This window comes from Seriola lalandi, unplaced genomic scaffold (assembly GCF_002814215.2).
Source record: "Seriola lalandi dorsalis isolate HSWRI2012SDOR001 ecotype SW California unplaced genomic scaffold, Sedor1 jcf7180002054916, whole genome shotgun sequence".
Taxonomy (NCBI): domain Eukaryota; kingdom Metazoa; phylum Chordata; class Actinopteri; order Carangiformes; family Carangidae; genus Seriola; species Seriola lalandi.
The window spans coordinates 499,331-515,485 of record NW_019525468.1 but is presented as its reverse complement, the minus strand read 5'-3'; the positions used below and the strand labels follow the sequence as shown (position 1 = coordinate 515,485).

Sequence of the window (16,155 nt, the reverse complement as noted above, 5' to 3'; positions counted from 1 at the left end):
TACTGTATGTCATAAAAAAAAACACTGATCTGGAGAAGCCAGCAAGGGAGGGGGGGGGGGGGGGATTTCAATAGCTGCAGGCAGAAGTTATAAATCAAAGGATTGATCGGTTCAGCACTCCGACATACATGCACAGCTGCAGTACATGGTCTAAATGGGGAATTAACAAGACAGACTGCCCCTATTTCCCCTATGGAAAAGTGTGTTAAATGTACTAGAGCAGCATATACAGTGTATGTCTGTTCCATCTTGCTATAGTCAGGTCAGACTCATTGAATTACAGTACGTATTATGGTCATGTGACCGGGTTTGTGTAAGATATGATATCACAGGAGGGTGGGGCAGGTTGAGGATTAAAGCAGGAGTGTGCACAGTAGATGACAGGTATGTTTGTGTGTGTGTGTGTGTGTGTGTGTGTGTGTGTGTGTGTGTGTGTGTGTGCGTGTGGTTCAGTGTCTCTAAATCCAGGTTCCCTCCTGGGAATACTGAACAATCCCCAGGAGGGAAAGAGGAGGAAGAGACTTCATTCACAAATGCACTATTAAACACAATAGGTCAGATGAGTGAAATTTGATCATTTATTTTATAAAATTTCATTGCACAACTTTACACAGGTAGTAATGTACACCAGAGTGATTAAATGTTCCCAGTAAAACATTCTGTGTTTGACTGTGTCATCCAAAGACCCATCCCTCATCTTTAATATTGCTGTGATCTGCTCTGTGCAGCTCATGCACACATTACATAAACACAGGCAGACTCACAAGTTGATTAGATCTGCTTATTTACTGTTGTATAATACTGGAATATATTGTATATCCTGGAAATAAGGATTCAGAAATGCCTAGAGTATCTCAGTTAGATGAATTTAAGAGTCACCGGATGGCAATTGAAGCAAGTTTCACTAAAATGAGCACGCAAGTCTCTATTTTAATCGTTCATTAATCTGTTGAATTATTTATGCATTATCTGCTTGCAGGGGGTGGATGGGAGGTTACTGCTGCCAGACTGAGAAGTAGGAAAGAAAATTACTATGTTGCACACTGTTGCTGGCAGTTAATGCTGTGTTACCATTTATAGGTAGGCATAAAATTGTATTAGCTGTGTGCACAATGCTTCTGCCCCAACCGTGAGACTTGGACTTGGGATGATTCGACACACAAAAACACACTAGGACACACACAGCTCAGTTGCACCCCTTGCCGATATCACAAATTCCCTATCAGCTGAAAATATGCTCCAGTCAGCAGAGCTGTAACCCCTATAGCAGCAAAATAGCTTAGTGGCGTCTCTTTGTCGCTGTATTCCTCTTCCTTGTGGTCCCTCTGGGTTCTCAACACCTAATGAATACGCATTGAATAGCTTACTCACTCATTGTCATCTGCGCTCTACCGCGCTTTCCTCTCTTCTACTGGATTAAGGCCGACAAGCTGATGTAGATGGATGGTTTGAGTGGGTGGTGGACGATGGGCCTCGGTTCAGTCGTTTCAATATTGTCTCACATTGCAGTCTGAGTAAAAAAATAAACAGAGGGAGAGTAATATTTACCCTGAAGAAACCACCTCTACCTTTCAATTTAGTCCTATGATACACAGTTATTTACACTTGCCTAGTATCTCTTTGTGCTCAAATGTTGTAAAGCCAGAGGTATTTTGGGGCTTGTATTCCAACACCCTCTCCTGGCAGAGTTGTGCAATACAATCTTCACAAAAGGAACCCCACTGATGTAGGATTACAGTATGTGTGTTAAAGGACTTTTATTCTCAGATGAAGCACGCGGTGAAATACATTTGTAGGTAAGAAGACATTGTGTCTGAATTGCTGCAAGAGATTTGTGTTTGCAACCAAGTTCAAGGCATGTTTTTAATGCTTTGCTGTCATAACCATATTTTAAAAGTTTTATCTCCATGAGTATGCAAGTATATGTATACTAAACACATACTCATACATGAATATGAACACTACATAATCATGGAGATAAAACTTTTCTCATCAACTTCTAATATCAACAAATGTAAAACCCAGAGTCCTGCCTCACAGCATCCAAACTGTGTATTTTAAGACAGTCAATAACACTAATATAGTATTTTATGATGAGTCAATTTAAAAATATATACTGCAGCTGTACGTGATGTATACTTTGTACAAAATAGAACCAAAGCAAGTTTCCCCAGCTGAAATTGATCGTATTTTAAGGATTGAGCTGATTTAATTATTTCAATATCAGCTGTATGTTAAAAACAACAAATTAATGAATTTGGATTTAACAAAAGATCTATGCAGAAAAAAATGTTTGTATAAATTATAAGTCTTTATTTCAAAAATTTTGTAAACTTTCCGCCCATATCATACCACCAGCATGTCAGCTGGAGGAGGTTTTAAAGGAATCTGACCGAGAGTGAACCTTTTAGCCTTAAACTGATTCAGTTCCTCTGGAGACAGTTTGCTCTCAGGTGAAAACAGACCGTCCAACGCCCCACCAGCAGACCCAGCTCCTGCTACAGGTGCAGCAGCAGCTGCCCCAAACCCTCCACTCATCTGTCCTAAAGCACCGCTGCTTCCTGCTTGTGCTTCAGCCCCAAAACCACTCCCAAATCCTCCTCCGGTATTTGCTGTAGAGGAGAAGCTGAAGCCCGAGGCAGAGCCAAATCCTGAAGTGGCGCCTGGTTTATTGGTGTTCGGGGCAGCGAAGGAGAAAGTTGAAGCTGAAGAAGCAGTGGAAGAACCAAATCCTGAAGGAGGTTGTGTAGGAGCTGCTATGGCACTGCTGAAGCCTGTTGAAGATGACGGTGCAGCTGAGGAACCAAATCCGCTACTTGGAGCAGCAAAGCTGAAACTGTTGGGCTGCACTGGTGGTGGAGCCCCAAAGTCTACATGGTCAGACAGACATTAGAGATAAAACAGGAGAAGTGGTTATTATGGATTTGATTCCCTCAGCAGTGTATTCTGATAGGACAAAAAGCTTTTTATATGCATTTTCTTCAATAAATCTGCTCAACTCAAATCTAGATGCATTCATGTGATTGGTTCCACACAAATCAGCCACTTGACTGGAATCTCAAACACTGTACTACATTTAGTCTAATCATCTGCTCAAGCACTGGATTCATGACAGATAAGGGAAAATTGAATGCAATAGTTCTTTCTTGCAGAGAATGAAATGATACCATTCTCATATGTGTCTGTTCAATAGGAAGCAACAGCCAGCAGCTAGCTATCTTAGTGTAGCACAAAGACCGGATGTTACATCTTTTTTAAATTTGTTTTTTAAGAGGGGCTACTTCTGGGCTGTGAAGAGTCTCTTCCTTTATTATTTAGCAAGAAAGCAAATTAGAATATTTCCTAAAATGTTGAATTTATGCTCTTATACTGTTACATTAAGCAAGTTTAATCTTAACCTTTGCTTCCAAAATCAGATGTAGAGGATCCAAATGCAGTCGCTGTCACTGAACCAAAGCCACTTGAAGATGCCTCAGGTGCTGGGTTGTTTAACTCTGTGAGCTGCAGGGAAAATAAATATATTAAATATCAAAACATGTTCACTGTATTTAAAAAAGGCCATGCAGAAAAACATATAGGAATATTGTTACAGTGACTGTATGAGTGTTTTACCAAAGCTGCGCGTGTGGCTGGATTCATAACCTTCAGTTCCTGGACTCTGCTTCTCCACTGGTTGAGCAACTGATTGACACCATTAATCTAAAACACATGAAACAGGTTTTTCTTAAGACTTTGCAAATTTTAAAATTCCTGCAATTCATTATTTTACATTTGAACAAACACTGGATTAATTCAAGATCATGTGACAAAATATTGAAATACATTAATCTTATTGAAATGAATAAGAATTTCACAGAAGCTAATGCCCTCTTGACTTTCTTATTGGCCTGAAGACAAATATTAGGAACGACATTAATTAGTAACACTTCACTTACATAGCCCTGCAGATCTCCTGAAGCTCTTGTGGAGTAATACTCCAGCCTGAGCTCCTCTGGTGAGAGATCAGTGAAACCTGAAGAAGATAAAAAATAAAATTTCTTGGTGATTGATATAATAAACCCATCATTTACAACTAGTGGTAGGGCTACAAATGACAACAGAAATCATGTAATTAAATGTATATTTGATACAGACCACTTAAAGGTGCCTTGGAGTTAGAATAACATGAGAAGCACCACTGCCGTGAACTCTCCCAAACCTCTATGTCCATCTGAATGATCTCCCTGGGTGATCATGAAACAGACATCACACTTGAAATTAATTTCTCATGACGGATAAACATAAATTTTTAATTCTGCACATCTTGAAAAACAAGCAGACTCACAGTTTTTTGTCATCATCTTCATCACCAGCTGTTCCTCCTCCTCTTCCTCCCCTGTCAAAGTTGCTGGGAGTGTTCAGCGCTGAAAATCTGTTGAAGCTGAACTCTGAGCTCTTCACGTTATCTCTTCTCCCTCCACCTCCTCCTCCTCCTCGGCCCCAGTCATTTCCTCCTCCCCCTCCTCCACGACCCCAGTCATTCCCTCCTCCACCTCCTCTACCCCAGTCAGCTCCTCCTCCGCCTCCTCTACCCCAGTCAGCTCCTCCACCTCCTCCTCCGCCTCCTCTACCCCAGTCAGCTCCTCCACCGCCACCTCCACCTCCTCCTCGGCCCCAGTCATCACCTCCATGAGATGAGAAGGATGAAGGCTGGATATACCCTCCTTTTTGCTGGTTAGGATTAACCCAAACTCGGTTCCCAAAACCTGAAACACGCATGCAAACCAATACCAGTCAATGTCAAGTTCCATTTCCACTGCATATACAATAACTATAGCATGGTTGTCCATCCTGAAAGAGGGATTCTTCCTCTGATTCTCCTTTTTAACAGCCCAATACATTTATTTTTGCATGTGTGTTTTGTGCTGTGTATGTGAGTCATATGTTTCCTTAGGAGAATTGAGGGTCTAAAGCTAGAGAATACCATATGTTATACAGATTGTAAATCCCTGAGATATATTTGTGATTTTGGCATTCATAAATAAAATGAACTTGAACATTATATTTGTGAGCAGAAAACAGGAAATATTGTTTACTTCTACTCTGTCTTACTTCCCAATTCTCACTATCTTTAGCTGCCCAGTAATGCTTGTTTATTTATATTTACTAGCATTGCTTGCTGTCCTCACATTGTGAATTCAAACTGGTCACAACACTGGTAAGACTCTGTCTGTTTCACATAAAATAAAACCAGAATACAAAGTCTCTGTAAGTCACCAATGCAGCCAACATTATACACAACACTGGGCATGTTTGATGGCTGATGCTGATAAAATTAGTCATCTTTACACTCAGTTACCATTTTATAAGGTATATGCAACTAATGTAGTCTCGTGCGACTACCTGGAAATACTAACTTTACCATCATGAAGGTTATAATGTTCAGTTTGTTTGTTCGTTTGTTTAACCTGCTGTAGTTTGTGGTGCTGTTTCGACTATTCACTCTAGCTTTACTGAAATGGTAGTTGAGGTTAAGTTCAAATAAAATGCTTGAGTCGACTAGCTAGCTAACGTAACAACACACAATTGTCCAGAAACGAAAGTTAACAACCACTTGGTCTGTAACTGTTACCACACAACGCGCCTGCTTACCGAAAAACAACACTATGAGAAGATTAAGTTCATATTTATTTCTCGTTAACGTTACCTCCACCTCCTCTGGACTGCTGCTGACCAGAAGAGCGGCTGTAGTTGTTGTTGTTGTATCCTCCTCCACCACCACCACCACCACCACCACCACCACCTCCTCCTCCTCCTCCTCCTCCTCTGCTTCCTCCCCTCGGATGCTCATTCCAACATTTTTCGCCGTAACGACAACGACCCTGAAGAAAAAAGTTGCACACTGTCATTTTCACTTAGTGTTGTCTGTGTCAAATCCAGCCTTTATCCTCTGAGCTACAAATGGCTCCCTCCCGCTCTCCACAATGTTTTCATGCGACTCACGACGAGGCGGCGGCACACGCTCGGGTCGCAGCAGATTGACGTCAGCGTTGACCGTCGTAAAGCACCAGCAACAACAGCGACCCCATGTGGCAGTGGAGTTCATTTTCAGTAACTGGAGCTGTTGATGTCAGGAAAAAAAGACAACAGGCCCGTCATCCAGTCAGCAGTTCCTCCATAGGAATGTTTTCAGGAGCAAGAGCAGGAGTTTCCGCATAGCTGTTAAATGTCATACTTCGCACCACAGAAGATATAAAATGTGACAAACTATCTACTTCATGGGCTGGCAGCATACGCTTTTTGGTTATTTTATGTCCTTTTTGTGGTCATTTGTGGTCATGTTATGTATTTTAACTGAGCTCTATGACTTTTGATCAAGAAATATTAACTGCTATTTCATACAGAGGATCTTGCCAGGGGCCCCCTGACCTGTCAGGACCTGGGTCCTGTGCCCAATAGGCCCATTTGGTCATCCATCAATGTGTCGGCCACTTTTTCCCCATGCCACACACCATACATCGATACCCCGTCACCTCTAAGTTCCCTTGAAATATAACAGCTCCATTACATGCTCAGACATTAGATCAGAACCCAGGTTTCCTGTGTCTTACGTTTATTGTAATTTGATTAAACACAAACTTTTAGAAATACTGTATGCGTCATGTGACACTGATATATACTATTTAAGATCTTTAAACAACAAGATATGTTGTAACAATGTATTTGCCAATATAATTTACTGATGCAAATTGGTAACATTTCTATCAAATTCAGAAATGGTTTGTATTTTTCAGTAAGTGTACCTAATAAACTGGCACCTGCATGAACAAACTAATAATAACAGACAGCGATGTAAGTTGTCCCGCCCGAACAGGTGCAGCAAATAGCTTCAGAGATTTAAATGATTCATGGTCTGTGAACACATACACTCACTATACTGACAAAAGCTGTAATCAGCCATAAGTGAAAACACCCGTGGGCATGTTGTGTATGAGCATAAAACACATACAATTGTACAGAAGTGAGCACAAGAGTCCGGAATACCTAAAACTTGAGAGAAATGGTTGGTATTTTGAATAAAGAAGTTAACTTCCTGGAAAGTCAAAGTGTTAACTGCACTGAAGTGCTGTAAAATAACTGCATTGGGGTCCATCCAGTCAGGGCAGCATCACACCATTCATCAAGGTTTACACACCTTGTCATGATTAATTATTCACTCATTTTTATCCAACTTCATGTAGACTAGATAATAATTTCGCAGGCACTAAAAGACTATTCTTTGGGATCTTAGTAATAAAAATAAAAATCTTAAAATGAGACAAGATTTTTAATAAGAGTTTCAGTTGTCTGTTGTTTTCACCACAGAGCACAATAGTTAACTTCAAAAGTAAACATTTTCCTTGAATATTTTTATTTAGCCTACTTTATTTGCAATTTAGGTATGACACTAATTATTGTATGCCTTCATATAGGATAAAGTGAAGCTTTTTTTCAAGTTACAATAAATTACATGTTTACTGTCAAATAGGAAAGTGGCCCATGCCATTGAAAAGATAGCTTCATAAAACTATTGCTCATGTATAAACACACATAGACTTCATTAAAAAATATAAGTTCTCCATTTTAAAATAATATGATATTTTTGGTATTCAATAGATAATGTTTCTGTTAAATACAGATAGTTTCATAAAAATCTGATTATAAGCAGTAGCAGCAATAAAATGCAGTTTCATTCAAAATCAAAATCCTAGCAAGAAGAGGTGAGCAACACTTTTCAGCACACTGTAGAAATGTTGATTTTGTGTACCGTTGGCAAGCATCAAATTTCACATTTTGCTGTTAAGTGAAAAACATAAAATCTATGACGTATGAATCTTTCTTAAGAAATAAGAACTGTTTTCAGCTTAATCACGGGTTTTTCTCAATTTACTAATCAACAACATTCATTTGAATGTGAGCTAAAACTGAATAAATAAAAACAACTGAATTTATACTAAACAATAATAAAGTTTTGGAAATATTTATCCAAAGTGCCTGATCAAGTACCAAACACGGTTCATTGATGTGTCTCAGTGAGACAGAGCTGCACTACAGTATGGCAAGTCATTACATAAAATATATATCGATTTTTTTTAAATATACAAAAAATGAAGTGCTTTTTGCTCTAAGTGTGCTTTAAGTAATAAAAATATATGTAGGAAAAGTAATATAACAATATTCTCTGTATAATAATGTAACAAATATCAAGCAATATTAAAAAAACAATAATAGTAAAATATAAAGATGTTAGGAAATTAAGTACTGTAAGCGTCGACTCAACAAACTTTACAATAAAGAAAGAAATGGACAGAATATAGTCCATAAAAAAAAAAGAAAAACAAGTGTGCATGCTGAAACTCCTCCTACTTCAGCCCAGTGCACAGCAAAGACAATCCATGTGTGCTGAGGCAGAGGATCAAAGGCAGAGCTTCTGCTTTATCTCCTGTCTCCGTCCACAGACTGTCAGCGTTTCTCTTCAGTGTTACATTGGTGGAGCTGAGCAGCTGTTCTGCCAGCTGGAAAGCTTGGTTGTCCTGCAGCAGGATGGGAAGATGCTGGATGGAGAGAGTCCCGCTGCTCTCCTTTAACCTGCACATCTGGTGAAACATTTAGATGGACAGATAGATAAATAACTCTTTGTTGTAAAGTCTTGGTTTTAAGGATTAAATCTTATCTTTCTTAAAGGAATGGCGCAACATTTTGTGAAATGTGCTTACTAACTTTTCTTGCAGAGAGTGAGATTAGAGGATCTGTACCCCCCACATGTTTGCACATTAAATATAAGCTACAGACAGCCACTAGTTAGCTTAGCTTAGCATAAAGACTGGAAACAGATGGAAAGAGCTAGTATGGCTCTCCGCAAGACAGCCAATAATCATATTCCCCATAATACTGAACCATTCCTTTAAAACAAATGAACGTTCTCATCTGTAACAGCTAACAATTTAAAGATGTGTAATGAGTGAAACAAGTTAACTAACCAGTGTGTTGAAGGCTTCCAGAAAATCAGCCCGGCTCTCACTCAGAAGGCTCAGTGTTTCATCAGGCAACTCTAAAACAACATTAAACACCTCAAGATTAAATTATAGAAAATCATTTATAGCGTACCACCATGTGTTGCTCAGAGCACAGTGAAGAAAATGTTTACAGCCCTCAAAGTCGGGAGTTTCCTCTCACCTTCCATAGCACTGACCAACAGGTGAGTTGCATTCAGGTGCGCAGGACTGGCAGCCTGGCTGCACTCGCTATGAATGTCTGAGCTGAGTCGATCCATATCTTGGTTGGCCATATCGAGTGTGTCATCACCACACAACTTCTCCAGCTGACAGAAAGAGAGGCACAGAGAAGCGGGAAAATGGAGAAAACAGAAAATGTAAAAGCAGAGGAATGGTTTGAGATTTCTGCCTCAATATGTCTAGGAGAGAATAAACAGTGGTTTTGGGAAAGTGTCCCTTTGGGTTAGTTGACTTGTCACACAGTTACCCTGTAGGGATTACCCCAAACCCTGGTGCGCTGTCTTGATGTTGGGGTAATGCCATTATGTCACTCACCACACACTGCAGGTATGACAGAGCAGTTCTGTCCCTCATTGTCTCTTGTAACTTCTTGAACAAGGCGCATCTAGTTGACTGGTTGAGCTCTGCCAGTGGAGACAAGTCCATCTCCTGTGATCCTGTCAGAGAGCGGGAGATACTCCATCAGATTTTAAGCTGAGGCTACACTGACACAGTATTTGCTTGGTACTAGCCTCAGTCATCTTCCTATGACATGACAGCTGCACTACACAGGATGGTTTAGAGAACAACCTCGCTCACAACTGTTTGACTTTTTTATTATAAGGTATCATAAAGCATTTTAGGTATTTGCTCATTATAAACTAAACAGTGAGATAAACAATGCTCAACATACATCTATCCATGTAGGCCATGTCTATTTTGGTCAACATATAATTCCCATTTGTTTTTGATATTCCAAATTTTTTACCTACAAGTATTTACCAAGGTCTTGTAAACTCAACCTGTTACCATAATTATTGAACGTATTATGCAACCAAATTTGATGATACATGCGCATATCAATTCTGACAAATCCTGCAAAATTTGATGACTTTCTGCCCATAAGTTAGGTAGATAGTTGTAGGTGGTGCTACAGCAACATAGAGAATTTAATAATAAAAAATAAAAATAATTGATTTTGATGCAGATCCAAATCCAAATGCCGATTAACTAACAATTGATAATTCCATGGTGTGTATTATAGTTCAGTTTAGTCCCAGTTTTTACTAACATTTCAGAACAAATTACAATTGCAACTTCTGATGCAACAGATCATTGAATCTGCATTGTGATGTGTGTATGGGAGAAAAGGAACCTGCTTCAGGTCTGTTATTTCACTTCCTCTAAATATGGGCATTGTAAATGGAATCTGAATAACCGTAATTTCTTTGTCATCACCGGGTTACTAGCTAAATGTTTGAGTGAATGACTGTATGGAGGGATTGACTAGGACACTGGTTATTACAAGTCATAGGAGAAACATTTGTTATTTACTTAGTGATTTAGTTTTGCTGTATATGTGTGTATGTATGGTATGTGTACACATATGTGTGTTTTTTTTTGTTTGTTTTTGTTTTTTGTTTGTTTGTTTGTTTTTTCTTTTTCCCTTGTTTCTCTCCTCTCCTTTAATTTATCAGTATTTCTCCTGAGCTTATCCATTGTCATACTTGTGTATGACATGTCTTGGTTGTTTGAAAAAGTAATAAAGAAAATGTTTGCGTGAATGGATACAAACCATTTTGCAGTGTTGGAACATTCTCTCCATTGCATTTGCCATCCACCACATTCAAGGAATCTTGGGATGGCCAGGTGTCTGACACAAAACCTCCTATAGTGCCAGGTTGTAGGCATATATCTAAAAATACACACAACATCACAGGTAAGCGCAGAGAGGAGGAAACAAATGGATGCATGCACCTATAACACAAGCACAGTACACAGGCATATCAGCAAAGACGAAATGAACATTAGCCTGTTGTAACACCCATAATAGAGAAATTATCCTTTGAGTCACTCTTTCGTCACACACACACATACACTCACTATAGTGTCCATTCTTTTTAATCTCTAGTTCCAGGATGCTGTAGGCAATGACGGTGTCAGAGGGGATCTCCAAAGAAACATCACTGTCCATCTCAATGTTGTTGGTGTCCTTCACACACACCTGAGGATACACATATAAACACATACACATACACATATGATTTAAAGAGAGACTGATATTATAGAGATACTGATATTGACTGCACTATTTTGGAGGTTGAAGCTCTGGTATCTGTTTAAATAGACTTTTAACAATTTTACAGCAACAAAAAAATACAGATATTCAGTGTTTCCCCCAATTATGAAATCAACCTACCAAATATACGTAAATGTATAAAATGATCATATATGTAATAATGAATTCCCATCCACACCTACCTTAACAGAGCTCCCCAGGATGTCCAGCAGCCCGACCACGCCCTGAAAGATGCACTGCTCCTTCTTCGTCTGGGTGATGGAGCAGGAGTTGGTGGTGACAATCCTCTCCTTCACGACTGCGAGCACATCAGCCCGCTTCTCCAGCTGCTGCACCAGCACGTGCTGCATGTCCACCAACCTGGAAAAGAGACAAACAGGTCTTAATCTACAAAAGCAAAGTGTGCATTTATGAAAAGGGGCAGGTATGAAACAGATCACGTAGAGACTCACTGAAGTGTATTCAAGGCTTATAACACTACTGATCTCTGTTAGTTGTGGTTAAGTCTTTGCATGACACTGGTCTGAGGGGTCAAATGTCTAATGTCTAACTACATTTTTAAACTGTTCACCTCATCAATGATAAAGTCATCATCCTGTTACCTTCTTCTGATTAGCCGCAGTGTGCAATCAGTATGAAAGGGAATTATTTATCACCTGCTTCTGGAGTCACGTAATAGCTTGATCACATCCAGTTCCTCTTTTTTCAGCTTGCCAAAACATGATTGGAGCATGGTAGTGCCCCGCCCCTCCAGCGCGACACTAACAGAGCCGGCCTTGGTTTTCAGCTTCCCGGAGAGTTTGTCACCAAACGTCCCCTTGTAGGTCAGGAATTCTGTCTCACACAATCCTGACAAGACATGTGGTGTAAGATGTGTTTGAGAAATGCTCCATGCACTGTGACGATATATACTTTGTGAAAAATGTTACATATACGTATATATATATATATATATATATATATATATATATAATGTTCATAAAGCTTTAATATTTTTTTTGTGCATGCACACCTACATACCAGGACTAAGCGTTTTGTCACCCAGCAACAAGTCACTGAGGGTGAAATCTGTTGGGTGGTACTTGGGCCTTTGCCAGAACCACAGGCGGTTGCGCTTGACGACGAGTGCCATGGGAACCAGTTTTTGGGAGTCATTTACTCGTGACACGTGGATGAGGCTTCCCTCTGGGTCAATCTGACGGACGAAGTTGGCAGTGGCCTTGGAAAACATGGCTTCAGTAAATGAAAACTGCAGACAGCTGAAAGAGAGAGAGAGACTTCTAAGGCTTCAATTTGAGTTTATTTTGTTCACTGGAAAGAATTGAGAGCAAAGACAAGAACTCTGAAGTGCTTTCACTGAAATGCTAAAACACTAAGGGTGATTTCCAGTTGGTATTCTCCCTATATTTCCCCTCATGATAAAGTTTATGAAGGTTTGACAAGTCCCAGCTAAGCAAACCCTGTATGGGTGTGTGAGTGAGCACCACATAACCCCAAAACCTCTGTTTTGTGTACTGCAACCAACTGTAGGCAGTGACTCACAAGGACCAAAGGAAGTCCCCCTGCATGTCATTAACATATTAGAGTGACCTCAGATAGGTCACATATGCAAACACAAACACACACACACACACACACACACACACACACACACACACACACACACACACACACCTCAGTGCGCTAATTGTGCTGGCTCAGTTTTCATAGCTTAAATATTTAAAGTAATCAGGCGTAAGGGGGATTTGTGCTGTGAGGGAAGAGAGGGAGAGAGAACAGAAGAAAGTTTGAGCTGTGTTCCTGCTGGTTTGGGTAATGTTAGAGGTAAACAAAAGAATGAAACCTTGGCCGAGGGACTGACAAAACAGCCAGTTAGTGGGGAAATAAATGTAAAACAGAAGACCAATGAATGAAATCAAGAATGTCACCACCCACTCTGAACAACATCACAAACTCCCCCTGACATGGTTTCAGTGTGTTGAGTCAGTTGGTTTGAATAATTAAAGTGTTGTCGTAACGTTAAGGACGACCGTTCTCTAACCCCAAACTCGAATTCCCAAAGCGCAAATATGCTGCTTCTAAATATTTTATGTCTCTTTTGTTTAGAGTGATCTGGAGCGAGGAAACAAGATGGGGGGGGGGGGGGGGGGGGCATTTAACATGTGAGGAATATTTCTGAATAAACATATAGTACATGTGGTCAAGGTGGCATGCATAAAAATTTCACCAGGTTTGGAGTATGTGTGAGCAAAGGTATAGTAACATGTGTTTGTCCAGTTATGTAAAGGCAAATATAATGGTTGTTTAAGGCTGTTCACTGTAAAGCAAACACCTTTTAGAGGAGTAATACCCATGCTTTTCAATAATAGATACAGAATTACAGAATACATAACAATACACATTACAAGCATCGTTTAACGCAAGTGTGACCTCAAATATTATCAGTTCAAATTAGCTACTGAACTGAAATGAACTGATTATAAACAGATGATAAAACACACACACACACACACACACACACACACACACGTGTGTGTGTGCCAGACAGAGTCCGAGTATTTCCCGGCAGCCCACTTATTCCAACATACCAGGCTGCACCGCGCGTGCCAGCACGGTGACATCAACTGCGCACGAGCCTTAAGGAGAACCTGTGGGTCGGACTGTGAATTTTATTAAAGTAAAGATCATGTTTTGACCGCAAAAGCATAACAAACCGACCATGTTGGTTAGCTTGAGTAAACTAGACTAACAGTGGAGTCTCTGTTAGTCGTAAATGACTGTTAGTATAAATAAAGATCTCTCTTACCTCAAATAAGATAACAAACAACTCTATGAAGATGACTTTACGTCGTGCGAACTGCGATCCTGTTTTCACTCCTGGATCGTCAGCCAGGTTGCCATGCGTAAAAGTAGACGAAGGTGTCCAAACGCAGAAGGAGTCCTCTGGGTTTCAGTGACACCTCTTTCACGGTGTTAATTACAACACTAGGAGTAGTAGAAGGCAGAGCAACGATAACAGCGACGGAAACCAGTGATACTGACAGTGTTAGGTCAGAGCTGTGGCTGAGTGGTAGGGCTGTACAGTTGTCCACATGTTCCTCCTCCCTCTCTCACTGAGCCTTAATTATGATCATATGAACTCCTCTCTGTGTGTGTGTGTGTGTGTGTGTGTGTGTGTGTGTGTGTGTGTGTGTGTGTGTGTGTGTGTGTGTGGGCGTGTGTTTTAGGACAAGAGCAGACTTGTCTCTATGATTTTCTTTTTTTTGTTTTTATCGGTAAATTAATATTGTTAAATGTTTCCAAATCAGATCTTGTTGATTCATTCATATCTCTCACTTTGCTGCCAACCTGCAATGCAGTTATGTTACAGAAAGTAGGAATGCAGAAGTGCTTTCTGACACAGGTTGCCACTGACCACACTACATCCTTTCTAATGTAGAACATAACAAAAAAAAAAAAAAAAAAATCTGTTATAATATTATTTATTTTTAAATCACACAATATCTCACAAGCCAACTAAATTATTTACTCTCCATGGAGCAGTGCCAGAGGTTAACATGAAGCTGAAAGAGTGGCAAAGGGTTTGGGTATAGCAATCCCCTGTATATGTGACAGAAGAACATTATAGTCTGTGTAACTGTTGTTGGGGCCCATATTTAACATGGGCATTCAGATTAAAAGTTGAACATTGTAAAGATTAGGTTTAGGAGTGAGTGAGTGCGTGAGTGCATTTTATACTTGTCGGTGGTGATAAGTAACTTTTTAAGGGCTTTTTAATGGATGCACCCATATGCATAAACACCATAGAGTCATAATTGGTCCAGGACTACTGTAGCAGTCTGCTGAGGGCCCTCTGACCACAGTTGGTGCTCACGCAGGAGATATTCACAAGTTTTACTTAAGTAGAAGCAATAATTTCACAATACAACTGAATCAGCACAGAAGCACTTTAAGAGAGTTATTATTTACATGTATTAAAAGAAATATAATGTTGTCATTTTAACTATTTAATAGACTGTGTGGTTGTTAAATCTGCTACTGATCATTTTTTTTGTAGGTAGGCCAAATCTCCAAAGTAAATAGGAAGTAGAAAGTGGAATAAAATAAAAATGCAACATAACCTGCTGAATTGTGAAGAAGCAGAAGTATAAAGTAGCATACAATGCAACTACCCAAGTAAAGTGCAAGCACCTCGAAACTGTACTGAGTGGTACCCACACACACACACACACACACACAAAAATCAATGGCAGAAAAGCAACCATACAAGGCGTTGTTTAAGGTCATCAGGACCAATTTTGGGGTCTGTGTGTCACTCAAAGCCACGTGGATCTGGTGATGGACCCACCAACCCTGCAATTACAGGATGTGGTGCTCTACCTGCTGAGCCACAGCTGCCCCATAAATGTACCTAGTTACCCTCCACCGCTGTCTGAAAATACAAGCAATCTCACATTAATGCCGCCTTTTTACTGTGTTGGCACAGCTAAGTGTAAATGTGTTGAATGAGTGTATGAAAAAATGAGCCAGAATGCAAAAAATAAAAACTGCCATAACCACAAACTTTTTTTTTTTTTATATAACAGAAACTGCAGGTTAAACCCTCACTGCAGTAATTTCTATAACGTAATTTCAGGTTAAATTACAGTTTTTGCCCGTTGCTTGAACACTATAGACCCATGCTTAGACTAAAGTAACACAACTTGAAGCTTTTGTTACCATACCTCAAACACATGTACCCATACCTTAAACAAAACGCTGCTTTGCACTCTAGTTGCAATTCTGCAACACACTTACTCCTTTATGCAACACACTTGGTCCTGCATACTACACTCTATTTCA

At 39.9% G+C, this 16,155-nt stretch overlaps 2 protein-coding genes across 2 annotated transcripts; both read right to left on the bottom strand.

Moving 5' to 3' along the window:
* Nucleotides 1-564: 564 nt before the first annotated feature.
* Nucleotides 565-5,993, bottom strand: nup42 (nucleoporin 42). The gene is made up of 7 exons (XM_087169819.1): nucleotides 5,687-5,993; nucleotides 4,325-4,745; nucleotides 4,135-4,223; nucleotides 3,936-4,012; nucleotides 3,613-3,699; nucleotides 3,399-3,501; nucleotides 565-2,870 (listed from the first exon to the last, which is right to left on the bottom strand). The coding sequence occupies exons 1-7, from the start codon at nucleotides 5,886-5,888 to the stop codon at nucleotides 2,347-2,349; spliced, it is 1,503 nt and encodes a 500-aa protein (XP_087025945.1). The 5' UTR covers nucleotides 5,889-5,993; the 3' UTR covers nucleotides 565-2,346.
* Nucleotides 5,994-7,287: 1,294 nt separating this feature from the next.
* LOC111673304 (gasdermin-E-like) lies at nucleotides 7,288-14,431 on the bottom strand. Its single transcript, XM_023431043.2, has 10 exons — nucleotides 14,120-14,431; nucleotides 12,334-12,572; nucleotides 11,970-12,162; nucleotides 11,496-11,673; nucleotides 11,118-11,238; nucleotides 10,810-10,929; nucleotides 9,570-9,691; nucleotides 9,196-9,340; nucleotides 9,000-9,070; nucleotides 7,288-8,615 (listed from the first exon to the last, which is right to left on the bottom strand). The coding sequence occupies exons 2-10, from the start codon at nucleotides 12,542-12,544 to the stop codon at nucleotides 8,382-8,384; spliced, it is 1,395 nt and encodes a 464-aa protein (XP_023286811.1). The 5' UTR covers nucleotides 12,545-12,572; nucleotides 14,120-14,431; the 3' UTR covers nucleotides 7,288-8,381.
* Between the last annotated feature and the right edge of the window lie 1,724 nt (nucleotides 14,432-16,155).